This window comes from Oreochromis niloticus, linkage group LG17 (genome assembly GCF_001858045.2).
Source record: "Oreochromis niloticus isolate F11D_XX linkage group LG17, O_niloticus_UMD_NMBU, whole genome shotgun sequence".
Taxonomy (NCBI): Eukaryota; Metazoa; Chordata; class Actinopteri; order Cichliformes; family Cichlidae; genus Oreochromis; species Oreochromis niloticus.
Genome location: NC_031981.2, coordinates 584,740 through 607,612, shown reverse-complemented (window position 1 = coordinate 607,612; position 22,873 = coordinate 584,740). Strand labels below are relative to the sequence as shown.

General features: G+C 43.3%; 1 protein-coding gene across 1 annotated transcript; it reads right to left on the bottom strand.

Annotated features, from left to right (window-relative positions):
- Positions 1 to 2,024: 2,024 nt before the first annotated feature.
- dera (deoxyribose-phosphate aldolase (putative)) lies at positions 2,025 to 16,165 on the bottom strand. The gene is made up of 9 exons (XM_003455634.5): positions 16,008 to 16,165; positions 9,131 to 9,228; positions 8,785 to 8,932; positions 7,552 to 7,647; positions 7,308 to 7,442; positions 6,853 to 6,981; positions 4,270 to 4,382; positions 2,373 to 2,522; positions 2,025 to 2,292 (listed from the first exon to the last, which is right to left on the bottom strand). Exons 1-9 carry the CDS (start codon positions 16,099 to 16,101, stop codon positions 2,236 to 2,238), a joined length of 1,020 nt encoding a protein of 339 aa, XP_003455682.2. The 5' UTR covers positions 16,102 to 16,165; the 3' UTR covers positions 2,025 to 2,235.
- Positions 16,166 to 22,873: the final 6,708 nt, after the last annotated feature.

Here is a 22,873-nt window from a genome sequence, read left to right as displayed (position 1 = left end):
AAACCTTTTTTGAATGATTAGATCAAACTGTCCCTTCATCTCTGTGGGATCGAAGGACCCCCAGGTTGAAATGATCGTTATTACAGAAGCTGACATCTGATGGTGGGGTTGCCCTCCCAGTTTGGTTCAATGCTATTGGTCTTCACATATGTATAAATTGATGTACTGGCTTCATTTTCCTGAATTACTTTGGTGTAATAGAATAGAGGCATCAGAGTTAGCAGAGATATTTATAATGAAGGTGGATTTGCAAATTTCTCAGATTTATTCACCATTTTGAATTTGCTTGCTTCCCCTGTTTCTTCCTCAGTATATGTCCAACACTGGGTTGCATCTTATACACATTGAAAAATCTTGTTTAGTATCTAAGTCCCAACTGTCAACAGTTTATCGATGCCATGACCCCCCTGCAGTCTGAGCCATATGTTTTATTCCTGCTATGAACTGCAAACATGCTGCACTGATTATTTTGCTATTATGTCCAACATACCCAGATAAATATGAACCCTTTCATTGCTATTTTGCGAACTTTCTCACTTCCCTGCAAAGGTTCTTGCTTTTACATCCCTGGTGACAACACGGTGTATCCTTACTCCTGTGGAAGTCACCTCACCCCCCAAACCTTCCCTGTGGCTCAAAGACATGATGTCATTTCTCAAACTAGAAAAAAAAAAAAACACCTTTTTTTTTTTCCTTTTATTGATTATTTTAGTTACTCACCAACCTTGTCTTTAGATTAGCCCACTTACTTGGTAGTTCTCTAGGGATAGTGGCTATAGTGGGCAGGTGATGTTGAAGATGGAGCTGACAGGCAGAAGGAAAACAGGAAGACCACCAAGAACATTCATCGATGTAGTGAATGTGCAGGGTTCATGTGATAGCAGAGGATGCAGAGAGATCAGCTGAGGCAACCCCTCAGAGGAAGGTGAATGAAAAAGAATTCCTAACTCGGCATGGCCTCGTTCCCAGCTCTTCCACTACGCTACCCCTCCCACACTTCCCCCCACAGCTCGTGCGCCCATCACTCCACAAGTAACCGACTCATTCAGCCAAGGTCAGTGTCTGTAATGTCTTAAAGTATAAAAGAAAGAAAGTTTTCTGCCTCAAGATGAACCTCAAATGTATTTGTATGCTGTTCAAACCCTTTGTCTAATCCTCAGTAAAGCAAAGGAAGCCTGAATAAGACGTTCAGCACAGATCAGTGGACAGGTCAGGATCACTTATGGTTGGCAGCATAAGCTGCACGCTTCCTATCGCAGCTCTGTTGCTCTAATGCAGGGGTCCCCAACTCCAGGCCTCGTGGGCCGGTGTCCTGCAGGTTTTAGGTCTCAACACACCTGAATCACATGATTAGTTCATTACCAGGCCTCTGGAGACCTTCAGGACATGTTGAGGAGGTCATTTAGACATCAGCTGTGTTGGATCAAGGACACATCTAAAACCTGCAGGACACCGGCCTTCGAGGACTGGAGTTGGGGACCCCTACTCTAATGGCTCATTTATATTTGCCATCACTGCCAACACGAATGGTGGTTTCTGCCATGAGTGACGTCAAAACTGCTGCAAAAGCCACACTCTGTTGTTTCAGCTTATGGTGCATCTCTTGTGCACAGCATGGTGGTGCATGGTCACCTGACAGCAAAAGTCCAGTTTTGTGTGTTTTTGCTCAGCACATCTCGTCTTTACCAGAGTTCAGAGTTCAAAATTTCGACTTTATTAAATATTGAAATTTTGACTTTTATTCCCAAAATGATCAGTGATGTTTTTTCCTTAAACATTCTTCATCCTTTCAGGAGAAACTTTTAAAAACCGCAGACTGAGATTGCTTTGCTTTCTGTATTTCTTCACTAACACTAATGTGCTGCATTTTACACTCAGAAAACTGGAGCTACAGTATAAATGGCTAATGAGGCTGTGATGTCACAGCTGATACACACCTACAGCCAACATCATAACTTTATACCAACCTCAACTTTGCACTCTGCATCTTTTCCACCGTTTACAAGAATAAACAGGAAACAAACTGTTTTTCACTGTGTTTATTTTATGAAGTGCGATTGTTAAATTATAAGAAGTAAAAAACTTTGATCTTCATTATGTTCTTCGCTTCGAGCTTTAAATGACCAGCTGGGTTATTCATCAGAACACTGAAAACACCTTGAACGAGCAGCAGATTTATGACTGAGGCTCGTGTGGATCTTCTGAGCTTCTCTTTAAAACATGAAGCAGGTGAATTCAAGCCATGGGAAGGTCATGATACGCTGCATACTGTCCAGTCACCTGATGATAAATCTGTCCAAGCAAGAACAGCTGTAACAACCACATGTAAAATAAGACATGTCACATCTACTGCGTGTTTACTGCGTACCCACCTGCCTCTCAATGTCAGCCAATAGGCTGCTGGCTCCCAGGCGAAACAGGCCAGGACAGAGCCAATCATCACCCAGCTCTTCTTTGATAAGAGTCAGCCAAACCAAAGACTCTTCAGCTGTTCGGATGCCCCCTGCTGGCTTAAAGCCCACCTAAAAGAAGGCATGCACACGTGTGTCAATACAACACACAACACAGTTGGAGCATGATGACACATCTACAAAGGTGGTACTTGTAAATACACACGCCTAAAGTGTTACGTGCGCATGCGTCAACCAGCAGTTGGACTCGGGCCATTTACCCATGTGACCTCGGTGGCTGTTTACGTTCCTCCCTCTGCTGTGACATTATCCACTCTGCCAGAGCCCGGCTACAGACTCGGCACCCGAGAGCCTTCGTTGCCATCTTTGGTGACTTCAACCCTGTCCCCCTGCCAGCCTTCACACAGTAGAGGCCCTGGTCCATCAGTACCTACTCGGATCGCCACGGTTTGCAGGGTTTTCCATTAGGTCACAGTACCTGGTACTTTTTCAGTACCACCGCTTGACTGGTCAGTAGTGTCACTTGACGAGTCATGAGAGTATCTTGTTCACGAAAATAAAAACCGCTGTTTCTGAAACCCGGCAATGAAGGAAATGGCTACAAAAACAAGGCCGCGCTCCGCCGAGTGGGACGTGGAGGCGCCACAGACTGAGGAGCAGCTTTACCGTCGCCTCCACGTCCACCTTTGTTGTAGCTTTCATGTCGTGTGCCAATTACGTCACGGGATGCTCGGCAGCGTTGCTATGACGACAAGCACACACATTAGGTAGCACTGGGTTGTAACCGAAAACCAGTCGGCCCAACTCGATCCAAGTAGGTACTAAAAACCACTCATTACACCCGAGCTACACAGCAGAGCATCTGTGCACAGCTAACCTTAACGCTACAGCAGCAGACGACCGAGTGTCCCTCAGGGAACAACTGCAAACTGAGGCAACAATTCAACTGGACCCAGCAAAGTAACAAACAGACCAAAGATCATTACAAACACTGTTGATGCATCTACACGTCACACAGCAGCGTCAGAATCTGGCTTAAAAATCATGAAATCTTCTAAAGGCTCCTTCTGCTGGGATGATGTCACAAAGCTCAGATCGGTTTCTTGATCGTCACGGTGACTTCACTGAACTTAAATGACCTCCAACAGAATAACTGTGACCGGGGGGGGGGGGGGGTTAACATTATGAATGTGATGAATGTGGAGCTGACAAATCTGCTGTGTAGTGTTATCATGTCAATATGGACCAAAGTGTTTGTCGCACCACTGAGAATAAAGTTCTGAAGACAAAAGCAGGTCAGAACTAACACGGTGTAACTAACAAAGAGTGTTTTAATCTGGTAAAATGAATTTTCTGAGAAACTTTGCTTGAACCTGATTACACAGTAATGAAATCAAAACCATCCGTTTTTGACACTAAATACAGAGAGCACACTGTGGCGAGGCTCCACTGGCCTATGATTGGTTATTGTTCCATCCATGCTTGGCATTATTTATGTAGACACACGTCATGGTGACTCAACCTGTCCTGCAGCACTGCCCTGTAAATGTTTACATTAATCGTTGTTCAGCTTTTTGTTGCATCTTAATGAAACTGAGCAGAATTAAGTTCCTGCTGTTTGATAAAATGCTTCTTATTTACTCGAGTACTCGAGCTGCTTTATACAACACATGCTGCCTCACTCCACATTCATACAAGTACTTCTTTCCATGTCCAAGTACTTTTAGTCCAGCAGTCACACTCAGTCACACTCCAGTGAACACATCGGAGAACATGATGCTGGTTTTATGCACATTAATAAATGTAATAACTGTTCTACAGTCAGTGTATCCACGGTGAGTGTTCACGCCCACTGTACCTTGTGGCCCGTACTCATGAAGTAGTCACGGATGGCTCTCACCATCACTATGGCAACAGGATAAGTAGCATTGACAGCCTCCTTCCCTGTAGACGTCTTGATGAAGTCTGAACCTGCCGTGTTGAAACAGATGAGATGTCTTCAACAAAAGCAGAGGTTATGTTGCATCGCTCAGCTGTCGGGTTTCGACTTCAAATTTGTCCGACAGGACGACAAACAGCTCGAGGCCGGCGTTCCCACGCAGGTCGACGTGGACTGCACCGACAGTGCGGCCGGAGAAGAGCGTATGCTGCTGCAACGAACGACAGCTTAATGCTCATCAATAAAAATCATTATTTCTTTCCTCGCCTTCCTTCACAGCCAATTATATTTTATCAGCTTGACTGATAAAAATAGAAGATGAAATGACGCAGTTTAACAGATTACCCACAAACTGCAGGGGCAGAAAAAAGAGACGCCGCCCTCCTGCCTCCCTGAGTTATAATGACTGTTCATTACCGAACAGAACAAGATGGAAATTTTACAGTTCATTAAAGACATGTTATATGTATTTTTTCAGCTTCTCTCCCCTCTTTCTCAAACTGGTGTAATCCTTAAGATTCGTTATACGGAGTCTTAATTACCAGATAATGGATAACGGTTATTAAATGTGGGTGGCGGTAATGAAGCTCTATTCATTTGCGTGGGCAGGGAGATACTGGCGGGGAACGGCGGGGTAAAAAAGGCTATATCAGAGATTAATAGGTAAAATTATCATTCAATTTCAGGAATCTCATATGCAATTCATAGGAACAAGAGGAGATTAAGGAGCAAGTGTGGTGACAAAAGCAATGTATTTTAATGACGATCTCTATCAGAGCGCCTGACAATTTAGGTCTGTAATCGGCTTACTATGTGATGGCTAGTTAAGCATGTGTGTGTGTGCATATGTGAGCGCGCCTGTGTGTGCGTGTGTGTGTGTGTGTGCGTGTGTGTGTGCGTGTGTGTGTGCCTGTGTGTGTGTCTGTGTGTGTGTCTGTGTGTGTGTGTCTGTGTGCGCGCGCCTGTGTGTGTGTAGGTGTGCGTGCGTGTCTGTGTGTGTAGGTGTGCGCGCCTGTGTGTGTGTAGGTGTGCGTGCGTGTCTGTGTGTGTGTGCGTGTAGGTGTGCGTGCGTGTCTGTGTGTGTGTAGGTGTGCGTGCGCGCCTGTGTCTGTGTGTGCGAGCGCGCCTGTGTGTGCGTGTGTCTGTGCGTGTGTCTGTGTGTGTGTCTGTGTGTGTGTGTGCGTGCGTGTGTGCGTGTGCGTGCGTGTGTGCGTGTGCATGCGCCTGTGTGTGTGCGTGTGCATGCGCCTCTGTGTGTGTGTGTGTGTGCGCCTGTGTGCGTGTGTGTGCGTGTGTGTGCCTGTGTGCGTGTGTGTGCCTGTGTGCGTGTGTGTGCGTGTGTGTGCCTGTGTGCGTGTGTGTGCGCGCGTGTGTCTGTGTCTGTGTGTGTGCATGCGTGCCTGTGTGTGTTTGCCTGTGTGCCTGTGTGTGTGTGTGTGTGTGTGTGCGTGCGTGCATATGTGAGCGTGCGACAGCAAGAATCACACCAGGATTTTTGTTACATGGTGTAAATGTTTCTACATACACTGCAGGTATTCAGGCAGTGAGTGCAGATCAGCTGTTATTAAAGCAGAGTTAGGATTAGATCAACATGCTGCTGTCATGCAGCCTGTGTGGACCACCTGCTTGATTAGACAGGACAGAACAGATAACCAATGAAAACACGGGCCTGAAATCCTGTGTATCAACTTATTCTTTAAGCTAGTCTAAGTCATTTTAACAGCTGTCAGAGTGACATCACCGGGTTGGTTGGTTGCTGCTAATAGTTCATGTTAGCTAACCAGTGACAGGAAACAAAAAGACTACAAATAGAAAGCAGTGTGAGGGGGTCACTGTAGTTCTGCCCCTGGCTGCAACAATGAGCTACACTCAGAAACCAACCATACACCGCCCTCTCTCTTCCTCTCTCTCTCTCTGCAGCAGTATGTGGTTGTTCACTGTTTGGCTAGCTGGACTGAAACAGGAAAATCCACCTGCTACACATCAGAGTGATGCTTTCCATCATGGCTCAATGGCCTGGAAGGTTTTGGTGTGTTACCACACAGGCTGGGTCATAAATATGACTCCGAAGTCCAACTCGAGCTTTGATGTTCAGGTTTGTAGAACACTTTAAATGACACCAGTGTCTGAGACACCAGTGGGTCACCAGACCAACAGGCTGATTTGTCCTCGTTAGCCTGGCTGTACACAGCTGTGCATCAGCTGGCAGAGCAGAGAGCAGACGGGAATCCCAACATCATCAAACTCTCAGAAATCTCTGTTAGACTCTCCCCCTCACTCTTCTCATTTATACAAACCTGAACATCACAGCTACAGGCAGACTTTCCCATTTTAGTGCAGCGACACAAAGAACGACGAACAACTCGAGCGACAGGAAGTGAAAGTGGACGGGATGCTGTTGGAGCCAGAGGCAGTAAACAACCCCTCACACAGTGGGTTACCGGTTCTCTCAGTAGTTACACACACACACACACACACACACTATTGAGTTGTGAGACTGACCAGCCATCATAGCGACCATGCTGGCTCTGTAGACGTTGGTGAACGAGCCAAGCTCTCCGACAGCCAGGATGGTCTTCATGTGGGCGGGGCCACAAGCCTCCCGAAACTGTCGGATCTCGTTGTACATGGCTGCAGAGGGAGACACAAAACTGAAATCACTCGACATATTCAGGGCACGCCCGTGGGGGGGGGGGTCGTCACTGAGGGAGGCGACATGAGGCAGGTAGGTCTCACCTTCTCTGCTGCCCTCATGACGCAGTCAGAAGTGACAGGAAACGGGCAGATTACTGGATTAGCCAATGGTTTTTGTTTTGTAACTGGCATTTCATCATGTATTAAAATCTTACTAAAGGCTCAGACATCAGTATTAAACACACAGATCTAAATGAAAACCTGCTGCGACTACGCCTTCCATCACATACAATCACAGTGGCCACAGTGAGGTTGCAGCATACCTTCCCACTGTCCTGTAATGGCCAGCATCCTGTTGATGACGATGTCGATCTCCGTCGCACCGTCACTCACTGCTATGCGCACTTCCTGCAGGCGGGTCTCCAGTGGTGTCTGGCCAGCTGGGAAGCCAGTGGCCACTGGGAGAAGCAGACAGATAACACAGTGAAGCCCAAGCAGCACAAGCCTTTCATTTTGTATATTACACACAGGGTTGCCATAGCTACGACTCTCTTTTAGGTGACTTACCTGAGGCGACAGGAAGGCTGGAGTTGGCTGCTTTAAGTGATCTGACAGCATCAGTCACACGAGATGGATACACACACACCGCTGCTGTTGTCACGCCTGACATCAGGGATCAGAGCAAAGAAGAAGAAACGTGGTGATAAACTGGCCTGTGGCTCCCTCTGCAGGTTGACTAGTGTCTGGCATGCTTACTCATCAGGTAACGATGAGAAAAAGGATGATAAAACTGTGATAAAAAAAATTAGATTATGGTAGCAGAAAAAGGTAAATAAAACATTTGAATTCATGCAGTTGTAATGCGAGGTGTTGTTAATGATTCAAAGCCTCCCTGTGTTTGACTTTCTCTGTGAATAAATGAGCGACAGCCGTCCTCACCACCAACGCTCTGTTCACACTGGCTTTAAAGGGGAAAAGCAGCTGTGTGTCTTTGTCAGAGTAAACTGGAACATGACCGAGTAACCACAGTGATGTGTAACCATGTTCTGCACGGAGACGTGGACACTAATAAAGACCAACACTATCTCTGCTAAGATTAGCCAAACTAATCAAATCTGTGTGTGCAAAGTAACGCACATTTCAACAAACATTATGGGATTAACGATGAACGTGATTAAACTTTGAAAATGCAGGTGTAATCTTTTTTTATTTTATCCATGTTCTCAGACGTTCTTTTGTCTTTTAGAATTAATGACCCGTCACATCCCTGATCTGGACTTTGACTGGGACGTGGCAACAACGGTTAATGGTTATTTTGTTTCTCAGCAAATCAGCAAACAGGAAAATCTCCGTTTAAAGTACGGCTGTGCTTAGTTTTGCCACACACGACTTTTTGTGTTAAATAAATACATTTCACAGCTTTTTGTTCATGCAGGATTATATTTGTCCGATGTTACGACCTGTGATTTATACATTATGTCCTGACAGGTCAAATCTTAACATGGAAACAGGCGTTACTTTGTTTTTCACGTGATGTCGACACGATTTTGCCGGCATGATTTGGGAAAACTGCAAATGAATACAAATTTGTTGTGATTCCTTTTACACTAATGATGCTCAACACAACAATATTCAAAACAGCAGATAGATTTATTTTACTTATAGAGACTTTGAGAATTAATCAGCAGCAATGAAGCTATCGTGACAGGATACGCTAGTTCATTATTTACTCATAATTATTTTATGACACTAACGTTTGTTTTAATTTTATCAGTTTTTCTGAAAGACGTGAGGGTGGACCTTTGTCGTGCATATCAATCTTCTTGAGCAGGTCGTATCGAACTGGCTGCACAGCTTTCAAACAGAGCCTGTGGACATTGGAGGACGTATCGTCTCCGGCCAGAGTGGTCAGGTCGATCAGTGTCACAGCCTTCAGCAGCCATGCAGCCTGCCAGGACACACAAGGAAACAGTCCTCAGAGAAGGATACACCATGAGACATGTTAACAATGTAACCCTGAAAACCCCGCCTTATAGTTAATACTGTTTACGACCACCACAGAGGTGTGCTTACAAGTTAAGGCAGCGTGGGCTTGTTGTCATTGTGCACCACAACATCCAAGCACACAGGTTACAGCACAGCTCACCTGCCACTGTTTCTTGGGGATCTTCTGTCTTTGGATAAACTGAGCCCTCTTCAACACAGCCTGTGTGTTCACTCTCACTTTGGATATCCATTCCAGGTCTGTCGTGAACACGGAAGAACAGAAACAAACTCACTTTATTAGAGTGGCTGAAACATACGGAGAGTATTTCAATCAGTTATCCTCTCGATACTAAAGACCAGAGGCAGACATGCAGCAGCACAGAGGGACGTGAGCATGAGGTGTCTAAGCACAACAAACTGTTTATTTATATAATGTATATAACTCACCCACTTGCTGCGCATAATGTCCTCTTTGTATATACTCATTCACTGTATATAAAGTTCTGTCTCTCTTTTTTGCACAAGTCACATTTCACTGAGTGTTATACCTGTATAACTATGCACGTGACAAAGAATCTTGAATCTTACAAAGACTCACAGCCATGGCTAACTGCCCCGCAGAGGAATACCAGAGAGACAGAAGCCAGGAGAGTAAGCCAGCTTTGAGCCATACAAGGTAGAAACTCAGCATCAGGGGAACAACATGAGAACAGCCGCCAAAGGCTGGAGACTCAGTAATACTGGAACAATCTGGTCTTTAAGTCTGACGCCATTAGTCAAACGAACACATCACTGAGAGTTAAAAACTGTTTCATCTGTAATAAAATGATCAGCGTTGCTGCTTTACCAGGTGTAACTATTAAGTTTAACATCCAGGCATCCATGAAAACAGGATTTATTACATTTAACAGAGTTAGAAGTTAGCAGGAAGTTAGCTCGCTAGCTTCCACCTAAACATGATATAGCATGTTCTGACTGAGAGATTTCTGAAACATTCAAACGTACAGCTCTGCTATCACTTCCAACATAAATGAAGACAGAAAACTAAACAGCAGTGACGTTTGTAGGGTTACTGAAGTTGGGCTAGCTGCTATATAATGATGTGCTACGTGACCGCTAGCGACACAGCTATGTTAGCATAGCATAAACACAGTGAAGCTGGAGGATGAACGCTAACTTTTTTCCACTCGATAAAAGTTAACGTGAGGGTTCCCGATGGTTAGGGACAAATGCAATCGCATGGCAGGATGCTGTAAACGGACCAAACTTCAGTCAGGAGAACAACTGAGATAATCCATCCACAATACGAGGTTAGTCATTAATATACTGCAACAACATGGGAATAGAGCAGCTGCAGGAGAATTCAACATTAATGAATCAATGATACGGAAGTGGAGGAAGCAAGAAGAATGAGTTGAGTAAAGTTTGACTTATCTGACTGTTTTGTTTTGTTTAATGCGCCTAATAATCCGAAAAATACGGTAAGTCTTAGAGTAAGTTGAGGTATACCATACAATGAGTAGTTTATTCTAAAAGACATGCGTTTTTTTTATCTTTTGAATATTTATTATTGCTCATTAATAAGACCAAAGTATTTGTTATCAAAATAATCGATGGAATAATCAATACTTATTTACTTAAATAATCAATAGCTGCAGCCCTAACATGGATGGCATCAAGCTGTATGCTGGGAGTGAATGAGGCTCTACAGAAACAACTTGAGAATTTCTTTCATATTGGAGACGTGCAGTTGGAAGTCAACAAAGAGACAAAAAATGGTCAGAAATGAGGGGATTGTACTACCAGTAGGTGACACTGCAGACTGAGGACGGCTGCAAGTACCTCAGAATCTTGCAGGTGAATGGGAACCATGAAGAGGAAAGCCAAAACCACCAAATACCCAAAATCTTGGGTATGCTCGCTCTTGGAAAGAACAAGATCCGGGCAATCAACACCTACACCCTGCCTGTACCCTTCCATTAGTACTAGGGCTGCCACGATTAGTTAACTAGTCATGATTACATTGACTATCAAAATCGTCGACGACTAATTTAATAGTCGACGCATCGTTTGAAGCTTTGTAAGATCCCGAAAGACGCAGGAATAAGTAGTAGGATTTAAGAGTGTAATAACGGACTGAAACAGAAGATGGCAGCACTGCATGTACAAGGATGCCAGCTGCCGTTAAACCCCGAAGAAGAAGCAGCAGTCTCCGGTATCGTAGCTGTGTCCAAATTCAGGGGCCGCATCCTTCAGAGGTCGCATTTGTAATCCGATTACGTTACAGCGACACGACGAAAGCTGTCCAAATTCGAAGACCCCCGAATGCGGCCAAAAAATGCGTCCTTCATTTCCCCAGATTTGAAGGATGGGTCAGGTGTATCCTTCGTGGCCCAACCTATCAAGGGTTCATAATGCGGCCAAGCCAATTCCAGTTTCCAACAATGGCGGCAGCTGCTTAGTTCTAATATTACTCTTATTACTCTCTGGGTCACAAAATAATCTTTTAACATATTTTCAGGCGAGAATGTAGCTGTGTAAATTTCAAATATCTGCTCAGTTTATCATGACATCACATATTTGCAAAAGTGCTCCGACGTTTTCGGAGACGTCTGTTACCCACCAGCTCGATAGCTGACAGGGAGGTCGAGGGTCACTAGAGCTGGCGAGAACAGAAAACTCCCGGCACATCATTTTCAAAGCCCCGCGGTCTTTGGCTACTCAGATTAAACATGATACATAAGTCACTTGTTTGGCTTTTTTCAGTGTTTTATTTGTTCCTGAGTAAATCGATTTGGCTGAGATTAAAGTTATAGTTTTTACACAGCTGAATAAACGTCAAGCAGACAACTGATTATCAGAAGTGTGAGATGGTCGAGAGTTTACTCCGGTGTCCTGTTATATTTTAGATAGCAAGGAGCAGAAGGCTGAGTTTATTAAACACCACCGAAACAATCTGCAAATTTCATTAGAAGTTTAATAAACTATCATCTTGTCTTTATTTTTAGTTAGCACCTTAAACACTTCAAGCTGTAAGCTAATGATAGTTATATAAGAGCAGATGCTGCTGGTGCAATAAGCTGTACATTTTACGTCCAATGGATGCATGATCTGATAAGTCGACTAATCGCAAAAATAATCGGTGACTAGTCGACTATCAAAATAATCATTTGTGGCAGCCCTAATTAGTACCTACTCAGATCGACTCGCTATGGTTCGCTGCAGTTTTCAGGGTTTTCCAGTTGGTCATAGTACCTGGTATGAGGTACTAATATAGTACCTGCTCACCTAGGGTTCCAAAGCGATGCAAGCAGGTACTAAAATGTGATGTCATCAGACTGCATGCCACTGATTGGCTAGTCAGTGGCGTCACTCGTGAGTCATGAGAGCGTCTCGTTCATGAAAATCAAAAGCACCATTTTTGAAGGAAAGGCTACAAAAACAACGCCATGGTCCCCGAGTGTGACGAAAAGACACACCGAGCAGCAGGTATATCGTCGCATCGACGGCCTCCTTTCTTGTAGTGTTTGTGTACCAATTACGTCATGGGACAATGGTCACGTTGCTATAACAACTACCACACACATTAGGTAATGGAAACCAGTGGATCCAAGTAGGTACTAATGGAAAAAGGGCTTAAGTGTTTTCCCTTGTGGTTGTGTCGGATTGTTTTCTATGCAACAGTTATGAAAGAATGAAGAATGCTGAGAGTTTTTCACCAGTCGCTGTTTTAAGGGGTAAACATATTTGCAGGGGTGGGAAGTACTTGGTTACTGTAATTAAGTCGAATTTTCATGTATCTGTACTTTACTTGAGTACAGGGCTCGCAAAATCGCTAGCCCGACGTCCCGGGGCTAGCGATTTTTCCAGTCGGGCTACCAAAGTCTATCTCAGCCCTGCCCGTCGGGCTATCATAGGAAGGAAAAATATGTGTCAATGCTTTTGCATTTTCTTTCGCAAATGTAGCTGAGTAATTATGTTATTGGCATCGATGAGCCACTGCCAATATGTGACATATTGAAATCGCGTTTGAATTTGCGCTTGTTTTTTGCTTTCACTTTGCGATGCGAACGGTGTGTAGAGAGCGGCAGCACTATTCAAACGTGACAAGTGAAATCTCCCACAGCAAGCTTAAACACGTGAGAGGTTGACTGCACAGAGAATTGCTGACCGTTATGTAAGTACGTGTGTAAAAGCAGCAGGATTTACGCCGGTATTTTAGTTCTGCTGAGCCAAATAAGACAGGTCAGGGTGAAGAAGGGGCAGCCAATGAAAAGCCGACCACAAAACGGAAAAGTTATGACAAATCAGACTATGAGGCAAAAAGAAAGCTCAGCTTTTTTGGTTTCATGGACAAAAGAATTTATGTGGCTGGAATATGACGAGCTAAATAACATGATGTTCTGCCAGGTGTGTCGTGAGTTTCATTTCATTTGAGTCGACAAGCGCCTTTGTTACTGGGACCAGTAATTTTAAGAAAGACCCCATCAGAACCCATGAGAAATGCAAGAAATGCATTATACTGCAAACGAGGCTAATCAAAAGCAGCTGTGTCCTGGGGAGAGAGGAGAGTGAGAGAAACAGAGGGGGTAGGAGTGGCAAGAGAGGAGGAGGCGGAGAAAAACACCACGCCCACACAAGGGCAGTTTCAGGAGGCCCAGCTAGGGCCGTAACACCCAGTCTGCAATATCTTTCCCAGAACAAACAGCAATTGCAAAAAACATACTAAAAATAAACCAAGCACAAGCAGAAGTCCTGAAAAATCTTTCAAAAGCGTACTATGTTGCAAAGAGTGAACTACCATTGGCCAAATTTAGCAGTTTTGCAAACTTCAAAAAGCAAATGGCCTCGATCTTGGTTCCACTTACCCCTTACCCTTGACTTCAGTGGAAATTTCAGATTGAGGATCTGACACAGACTGATTCATGTTCTACAGTTCTTACAAGTTCATAGAAATTTCTGTTCAATTAGAAACAAGTATTTGAGTTGATGATTGTAATTTTTATACAGTTGTTGTGATTTGTATTTAACAATTTTCTGATTAATTTTTGTTTCCGTTACAATATTATACTTTAATGTATAATATTGTAAAGGAAACAAAACATTAAAAAATTGCTCTCTTTTTTATTCGGGCTACTTAAATTTATTTTGGGCTACCAAAAACTGAAGAGTGCCTGCCCGAAGGGCTACCAGGGATTTTGAAATTTTGCGAGCCCTGCAGTAAATGGTCTGTCAGTCACAAGGGCCTATCAAATACAAAGAGATGAAAGAGGCAAGACAATGAAATGTATGCGTAATGTATAGCACCATATAGGGCTGCTCAATTAATCGAATTTTAATCTCGATTACGATCTGGGCTTTCAACGATCATTAAGAATGACTGAGCCGATTATTAGCACCTCCCTCGTGCTTTACTTTCGCGGTGCTCCGTGTGGCAAATTGAGCGCACCTCTCTGCGTTTCGAACACGCATCACAACAATAAAGCTTCTAGCTTCTCGGAAAGCTAGAAGTTAGCTTTCCGAGCTAACTTCTACTTAGCTCGGAAAGCTAAGTAGAAGTTATTTAGAGAGGAGAGGAGAGGATAATGGCTGCTAAAGAAAGAATGCCGTTGGTTGAAAAGAGAGATAAAACAACTTCAGTGGTGTGGAAACATTATGGGTTCGCGGAGTCAGACGTGGATCAAGTAGACATGTGTAAACTTTGCTACGGTGTTGTAGCTGCACCACAGACCGACACTACAAATTGACATACCTCAGTGTCAGTTTGATGCAATTGTGCGGCTACACAGCTTGCCTTGAGGTTTGGTTATTTGTATGCATAAATATTATGCAGTATTTTGAAGTTCACTAAACATAGATGTTTACATTTTTCATTTATTTTGTATATTGCAAACATTTGCACTGTTATCAGTATTTGCAAACTATTTTATATTATTTTTTGACAATCTTTAAAGCCATTATTCAATATTGTTGAATAATTGTTATTGTTAAATAAATATCGTCAAATAATCGAGATCTCAATTTCAGTGAAAATAATCGTGATTATCATTTTTGCCATAATCGAGCAGCCCTAGCACCATAGTCAGGTGTTAAAGTAGGCTGCTTGTGTTTCTGGTTCAACACCAGAATGAGTACAGGTGTCTATAAGCTGTCCTCATGTTACTTTAGCATGTCGCACTACAGAAGAGCAGCGAGCATAAAGAGTAATGTGTTTTTTGTGTCACATAATTTCAGATGCAACTTTTCCATCAGCTCAACAAATGTTAGAAAACACACAAACTGTTAATGTGACAGCCAGGTTAACCTGTGACACGTCTGGATTCATTCTGACCTGATTTCAGCTTTTTCATGTTCATACACCAGATACGACCTCTGTGCTAATCCCTTACAAGTACACTAGAGTACAGGTGCAGGTGTCTCACAGGTGACTCTGGTTGGACTGACAAACATCCACTCTGAGTTCAGGTAACTTAAAGTGTACTGTGTAGATGTTGAGGTGACCATCGTCAAATCACAGAAGAGTGAGTGGGAAGAATAATAACAGCAGAACATTTGTCGAAATATAGAATATAAATCAACTTTGTCATTCTTTAAATTTTGTAGTGTCACGAGGTAAACCCACGTGCTTTTTTCTTGTCCGAAACAAACTGTCAGCAGACTGCAGTGCTGTGTTTAGTCTTAATCAGACCTCATGAGCATTCAATTACACAGTAGACCCAGCAGTCACATGACTGGTCAGTAAAACCTAGTTACACGTCGGAAAGCAGGATTAAAACGTTCCCTTTGCGCTGTTCCGGTTCCGTTTGTTAGTGTGCAGTAACATCCATGCTCTCAGGGTCAGTTACCTCTAACTGCTTCACTGACTTCACCTGTCGTAACTTTGCATCGTACATTCAAAGTTTCAGCGTGAAATCCTGCGCAAAGCAACACGACGAAGTTAATATTCCTTGGTTACAAAATCAAATCGTGTTATTGGGTCACGGTAACGTGAGAGCACTATTACTGCGGACATTCTCTCCGTACGTGCGTTTACTTACCGAGCGTCGTGCCCGGGTTTCTGGGCGACATGTTTAGCGACAGAGAACGCTGTCGTTTGTCAACTTCGTCATCAGTCGCACCCAAAATACGCATGAAGTGCGCTCAAAATGCCCGGATGTGTTCTTCTCCGCCCATTTCGTTAGAAAGTCAAACGCCAACGAGGGTAGAAGTTTGTGTGTGACAAAAGAAACTTCCGGTATTTTCATGACGCAGCGACCTGTGAACTGCAAACTAAGCTCACAGCTTTTGCTTTTTCTGTAGATAAATATTTTACAGTCCAGGCCTTGTTAGAAATGCGGCATACGGTATTAATCTTTCTTTTTTTATTGCATCCGACATGAGGATTCACCTGCACATGCATCTACACAAATAAAAGGCACACTTTTAAAATAAAAGCAGCACTGGCAGGAACTAGTTTTCATTTACCTTTCCTGTTTCCCTGACCCTCCACCAGATGTCAGTGTAGTGCAGGATTTTAATGACGTTTCAATTGCAGAATGGGATACACAAAATAAATCCTAATTTTGTCACACATATTCAAATCAAACAACTAAATTAATTCAAAACCCCCAAAGCAAATTCTGAATTGAGATGGAAATATAAAAAATGATTCTCAGGGTCTGAATATTTAATAATAATAATAATAATAATAATAATAATGGATTGCATTTATATAGCGCTTTTCGGGACCCCTCAAAGCACTTTACAATACCACTATTCATTCACTCTCACATTCATACACCGGTGAAAGCAAGCTACTGTTGTAGCCACAGCTGCCCTGGGGCAGACTGACAGAGGCGAGGCTGCCATATCGCGCCATCGGCCCCTCTGGCCAACACCAGTAGGCAGTAGGTGAAGTGTCTTGCCCAAGGACACAACGACCGAGACTTCTTTATATAGTACTTGTACGGTGCATTCAGGTATTCACGATGCTTCACTTGTTCAAATTTTTTTCCATGTATTAAATTCATTTTATAAGAGAGTGGCACCCACTGCCACCGCTGTGGGTGCGCCACCAATAAGAGCGCAGCCTCCAGGTCGAGTTCTATGCCAGTCGGCTTAGAGCAAAGGCCCACCTTCAGGGCCCTGGCAGGATCCAACACCCAGGACGAAGAAGCCTCAGTCCTCCTAGCTGTGAGAATGGATGGAATTGAGGTGTGTTAAATGTTCAGGTGACCATGTCAAGTGTTCCCACTATATTTCATTTTTGTTCCGTAATAAGTATTGAATGCATCACCAGTTTTTTAAGTAAATATATTACTAAAGGAGCTATTAATATTAAATTCTCACCAGAGTTGGTTGGTAACAACCCATCCAATCCACGGATGCAAAGAAATCAAACAATAGATGTCCATAAATTAAGTGTAATAATGAGAAATGACACACGTTTGTAAAAAGTTTAAAACACGCCTACTGAAATTGATTTAATACTTCGTACAAAAGCTTTTGCTGGTGATGACAGTTTCAAGATGCCGCCTGTATGGAAACACTAGAGGCATGCAAGTGTGATTTTGGCCCGCAAACAGTCAATCCTGAAGGTTCTTTGGGCCCTGCAAGTCTTGAACAAATATCTACGAACATTCCAGTTCTAACAGTCAGACAGCTTTTGAATGTGTTTGGTCCACAGGACAATCTAACATGGCTAGACACCTGAGCTCCAGGCAGTTTCTGAGGTTTGCATTCCTGCATTTGCTGGTTCTGTTACACATTCGGGCACTGGGTTTCTTAGTGAACTTTAAAAAGAGCTCACTAACCCCAAGTCACCAGATCTCTTTCTTCGATTTGTGACTGGACACATTAGTCGGACCACAGAGGGGCCGCGTTTTATTGCTGCCTCGCTCAGTTTCAACTGGGACACAGATGGCATTTCCAAACAATGTTATGGTTACTGGGCACAATGGCATCAACGATTGCTTAGTGCCACTCAGACTGTTAAAGATGGTGGTGGACACTCTCTCACAGCCTGTGTGCATCGCGTCACCTCAGGGGGAGGCTGAGGGTAACCGGATCTTGGATGTCCCTGGAGGGAGTCCAGGCTTCTGCACCAGGGTCTTGGACTGAGAGGGTGTTGTTTTGCATGGTGTTGTCTTCAACAGCAGTTTTTTACATAAACAGGTAGGGATGCGCTCCTTTCCTCTGTTAAAGCTGTCTCACTCCCTGTTGTTATGGTGCAGTGTTTGTTTTCTGCCTCTAAGAGCTGCTCATGCTCCAGGCCATCTGACCCTGAGGCCAGACCTTCTCTTACCAGCTACATATCCTCGTCATATTGGCTTTGATGAGGTGACACCAGGTGCACATGTCCTTGCCATACATATTTTGTAAGGGGCTAGGTCCAGCGTCCCTTCATGGGCCTTGACTTTGGTGCTGGATGCCCTTTGTGGCCCCCGCTCTTTGAACTCATGGATTCTGTGAATATGACATTTCTTTCATATAAGACTGCATTGCTTCTCACCTCATGATGCTTAATCGATGTAATCAACTTTAATTTGATGCAGGGTGAAAAAAAATGCACAGAAACAAATTATTTTTCAAGAATAATTAAATAGATTCAACATCTTTCTTCAGCAGAATTGCAGAATTCATAGATGGAACCTTCCCAAAGGAAAAAGTACTATAGCTTACTAGGGTATATAGACTTAAGAGTTACTATATATAGTAATGGACTTCTATACATTTTACATCAGATTAAAATTTTGGGTGTAAGATTCAGATAATTATTTATTAAAAGCGAGACATTTTAAATGAGAATAAGAAAGAAAAGTATGTCTTTGTGCCCCCCTTTTCCCTGTTCATGCCCTATCGGCCCCCCTGGCTAAACTTTGCTAGATCCGCCCCTGCACAGTTACCAGCCGTCAGCTACGTAGAAAAGGATCCTGGTGTAGAAAGTAATATTAAATACATTCTAACAACAGCTTATCAAGCTTAAACGTGCTGCTGTTGTTCAGCCGCTGGTTTCCTCTTTCTGGTCCAAACAAGAGAGACGGGAGTCGCAACAGAAAAGCCGATCAGCTGATCATTGATCAGTTTCATGATTGAAGTAGCAGCAGGAGAGGGAGAGAGAGAGGCAGTCGCTCCATATATCGGTTGTTAAGCTTAACGTGGGAACGCTTTACAAACATTCAGAGATGAACTTACACACTTGCTTTACTTCTCTCTGGGATAACTTCCTCAGAGATGAAATGCTGGTTTGGTAGCGAGGCTACAAATACACACAGCCGCTCTATCACGTGAGCACACTGCTCCGACGTGCTACGGTTATGAGCCGAGTTACGCCGTGTCGCAAGTTTTGTGAGATGCTTTTTTGATATTTAATGGATCGGATTACATTTTTTATTTTTCGCCGATATCCGATCCAGTAATTTAGGTCAGTATCGGACCGATACCGATACGTAATATCGGATCGGTCCATCTCTAATATTTACCCAGGGTTATTCCTGCAGCTTATAGCTCTGTGGAATTTGAGCTTCTGAGCTTTTGCTTTTCTCCTTTTGCATCTGAGGAGCAGAGGAGTTTCCACTGTGTGTGTCTGTTGCATGTGCTACATACCTACATTGACCACACTCAGAATGTGCAATGTGTGACCTGCCTTGCAAATCCAGCCCGAGGTAGAGCTCTGTCTAAACAGAGACTCACTCTCCCACTGGATTACAGAAGCTCATTCGTCTACAGCACCAAAGGTCTCGCTTTGCCCCAAGATGTGAGAATGGCAACCTCAGTGTCTGGTCTGTGGGAGGTCTATATATGTCCCATACTATATGTGATGTACAATATAGTGAATCAACTGAAAGTGATCGAACAGTTAAGTCTATAACTTCTGTTCCCTAAAGGAAAGGAATGTAGTAGAGCACAAGGTTTCCCTGCTCTGCTTGGTGAAGAGCAGCTACCAAACTGAGGGATGACTGTGATGACATGCAGATCTGTCATCACAGGTCACAGGTTTACCTATATCCAGGGGTGCACATAAGTGGTCCGCAGGTACGCATTCGCTGTCAAAATAAAAGACGTGCACCAGATAAGAAGTTGCAACACGCGTTTGCGTACATAAGATTTTCTAGAGGAGGACAGACATTTGTTTAGAACTCCTAAAGATGTTGAAGAAGCTCCTTTAAGCAATTACTTTGGTGTTCCTCCACCTCCAAAGAAATGTCAGGAGTCCGAACCGCAAAAGAAGTGTGTATTCTCGGAAAAGTGGTTGCAGGAGGTGAGCTGGCTTCAAACAAATGACGAACGCACAGAGATGTGGTGCAGAATATGCCGTGAAAATCCCACTCGAGCGGACAAAAACAGTGCCTTTTATATGTAAGCAAACGCGCGCTGCAACTTCTTATCTGGTGCGCGTCTTTTGACAGCGAATGCGCACCTGCGGACCACTTATGTGCACCCCTGAGTATATCACAGATCACCTTAAAGACTTCAGCCTGGACACATGGGGGCACGTTTGTTCCTCTCCTTCAGGGAACAGAAGTTATAGACATAACAGTTCAGTTCTTCTATAGCATTTTATGACTACTTGAGCATGCAAAGTGCTTTATTCAACATGCCTCGTTCACCCATTCACACAAGCACTTTTTCCTGCAACTAAATACCTCCTGTCTAAGATTCAGTATGTTCCCCAAACCTCCGACCTTTCAGTTAGATGACCTGCTGCAGCCACCCCAGTGTAAATTAAATTCAATGAATGTAACTAGTTTAACACTAATTCAAAGGTAAAGATTCAGAATGAGATTGATTTTATTTTTAAATAGACTGTTTAAAAAAGTTAAAGGAACACTTTGAAAATACATCAAATTTCAATGGAAAATAAAATTAATTCCTTCACTTAGGCGGCCTCAGAATTTCATCTCTGCTTTCTGTAGACTGTGTGGTTCTGTTGGCTTCAAATTGTCTGGCAATGGCACATATTGATGTGCCATCCTGGAAGAGCTGGACTACCTGTGGAATCTCTCTGTGATCTGAATATCCTGTCAAGCTACCAGTAGTGTCACTGACCCAGCCAGATGCAAAAATAGTGTGAAAACACTTGGAAAAGATGAGGAGGGGAAAATGTCAGTGACCTTCACCCATTCCTGTTTTGGAGGATGTCTCATTGTCACCCCTTCTGTCCGTCTATTGTTAATTTCATTAATACCACAGCTGCTGAAACTCAATAACAAATCCCTGTGCTACTTAACTAACCACATCAATATTCCAGGAGTTTAATTGACCTGATGTTTGTCTTCTGTTGTTTCATCTTGCAGTTTAGTTCCCAAGTTGCCAAAGATGTATCTCTTAATGCCAGAATATATCTTTGATTTTTGCAGTGTGAGTGATTAGACGGGCACTTAGGAGCTATTTTGAGCAGTGAAAATGCTCCTGGTTCTGGTTCAACAGAATATTGCTACCAAATTCACAAACCACTGCTGTCTAGATACATCAGTGTGCTTTTCTGAGACTGTACGTCATCACTTACATACTAAGTGAAGAATCATACTGCTGACTGTCTTAATAAGTCCTGAGGCATGCACTGCCAGACTAAAGCAAAGGTTACGTGGGAGCAAGTTCATTCCAGTACAAACCTGTTATGAAGCAAAGGTGAGCTCTGGTAAATTCAGTCTTATATAGAGCTTTTCTACTCTCCCAGAGCTCTCAAAGCACTTTATGCCACATTCACAGCAGCACTTTCTTCTATGCTTTAAGTGTTAGTGCAGCTAACATTCACACTCCGATGGATCGGATGCATGAGAGCAAAATGGGGTTTAGTTTCTTGCTAAAGGACTTTTGGTACGCAGACCAAGAATAAAATGTAATTTAGTGCTTTTAAAGTTTGATTTATGTTTTAAATCAGGTTAAAGGAAGGACATAAAGAGAGAGGATGATGGCGTCTGGCTCAACAATGGTGAGTGGATGTGACAATGGTCGAAGCTACAAGTCATCTCAGAAGATGTGACATCCAGAAAGAGAGGGGGGAGAAAGGAGGACCCAGTATAAACGTTTTGTGCACAACAGTTTTCCATCCTGTTGTCTTAAAGAAGATTGGATCTCAGAGTTCACAGCTATTTATTTTAACACCACAGCCTCCCTGAGTGTTGTTGCTTACCAAGTTCATCTCTTTATGATATGCTGTCCTGCTAGAAGTAGACATCAAATGATTAGTGTGGATAAAGCTCATCTCAAACTGGTTTCTTGAACATGACAGTGAGTTCAGTGGACTTAGATGGGTTCCAAAGTCACCAAATCTCGACCCAGAAGAGCACCTTTTAAATGGGTTCCAACAGATTTGCATCAGTGATGTACGGCTAACAAATCTACAGCATCTGTGTGATGTTACTATGTTAATATGGGCCACAATCTCTGACCAGTGTTTCCAGTAATGTTGAAGCAATTCCATGAAGAATTAAGGCACTTCTGAAGGCAAAAGAGGGTCTAGTCTAGTTCTAGCAAGGTGAGTACAAACAACTACAACAGCCTATTTGGCCATGACCGTACAGCTTTTGTCCAAACGGGTGGACTGCTCCACCAACTGTTCACCTCAGCAGGTTCAGACATACGGTGAATCTTCAAGGCAACTGAAGTAATTAGACTACAAAAAGATAACAGGTACTGATAGATAGTAATAACACTTTGTATAAAGTTCAGATAATGTTCACAAAAGCAATTAATAGTGACATAATGTTGGGTTTTGCTATACCTGCTTCACACTTTCATTGCCTAATCATAACATCTACTCTTACCAGAAGAAACCTTTGTTGCTCTTTGTGATACTAGAAGATAAAACTCATATCAAGCAGCGTTCAGCTCACTGCCCTTAACAACCGGCTCGTTTTGCCTTGTGGTCCCTTGGGAAGATTAACTACCGAGTTACAGTTTGACATATACAAGCAGCAAG

Bases quoted from the DNA above. Each gene is read 5' to 3' on its own strand.
- dera (XM_003455634.5), bottom strand. From the start codon at position 16,101: ATGCGTATTTTGGGTGCGACTGATGACGAAGTTGACAAACGACAGCGT. The intron at 7,443-7,551 runs GTAAGTCACCTA...TGCTTCTCCCAG, and splicing joins CAGCCTTCCTGTCGCCTCAG to TGGCCACTGGCTTCCCAGCT. The intron at 4,383-6,852 runs GTCAGTCTCACA...TCAACACGGCAG, and splicing joins CATGGTCGCTATGATGGCTG to GTTCAGACTTCATCAAGACG.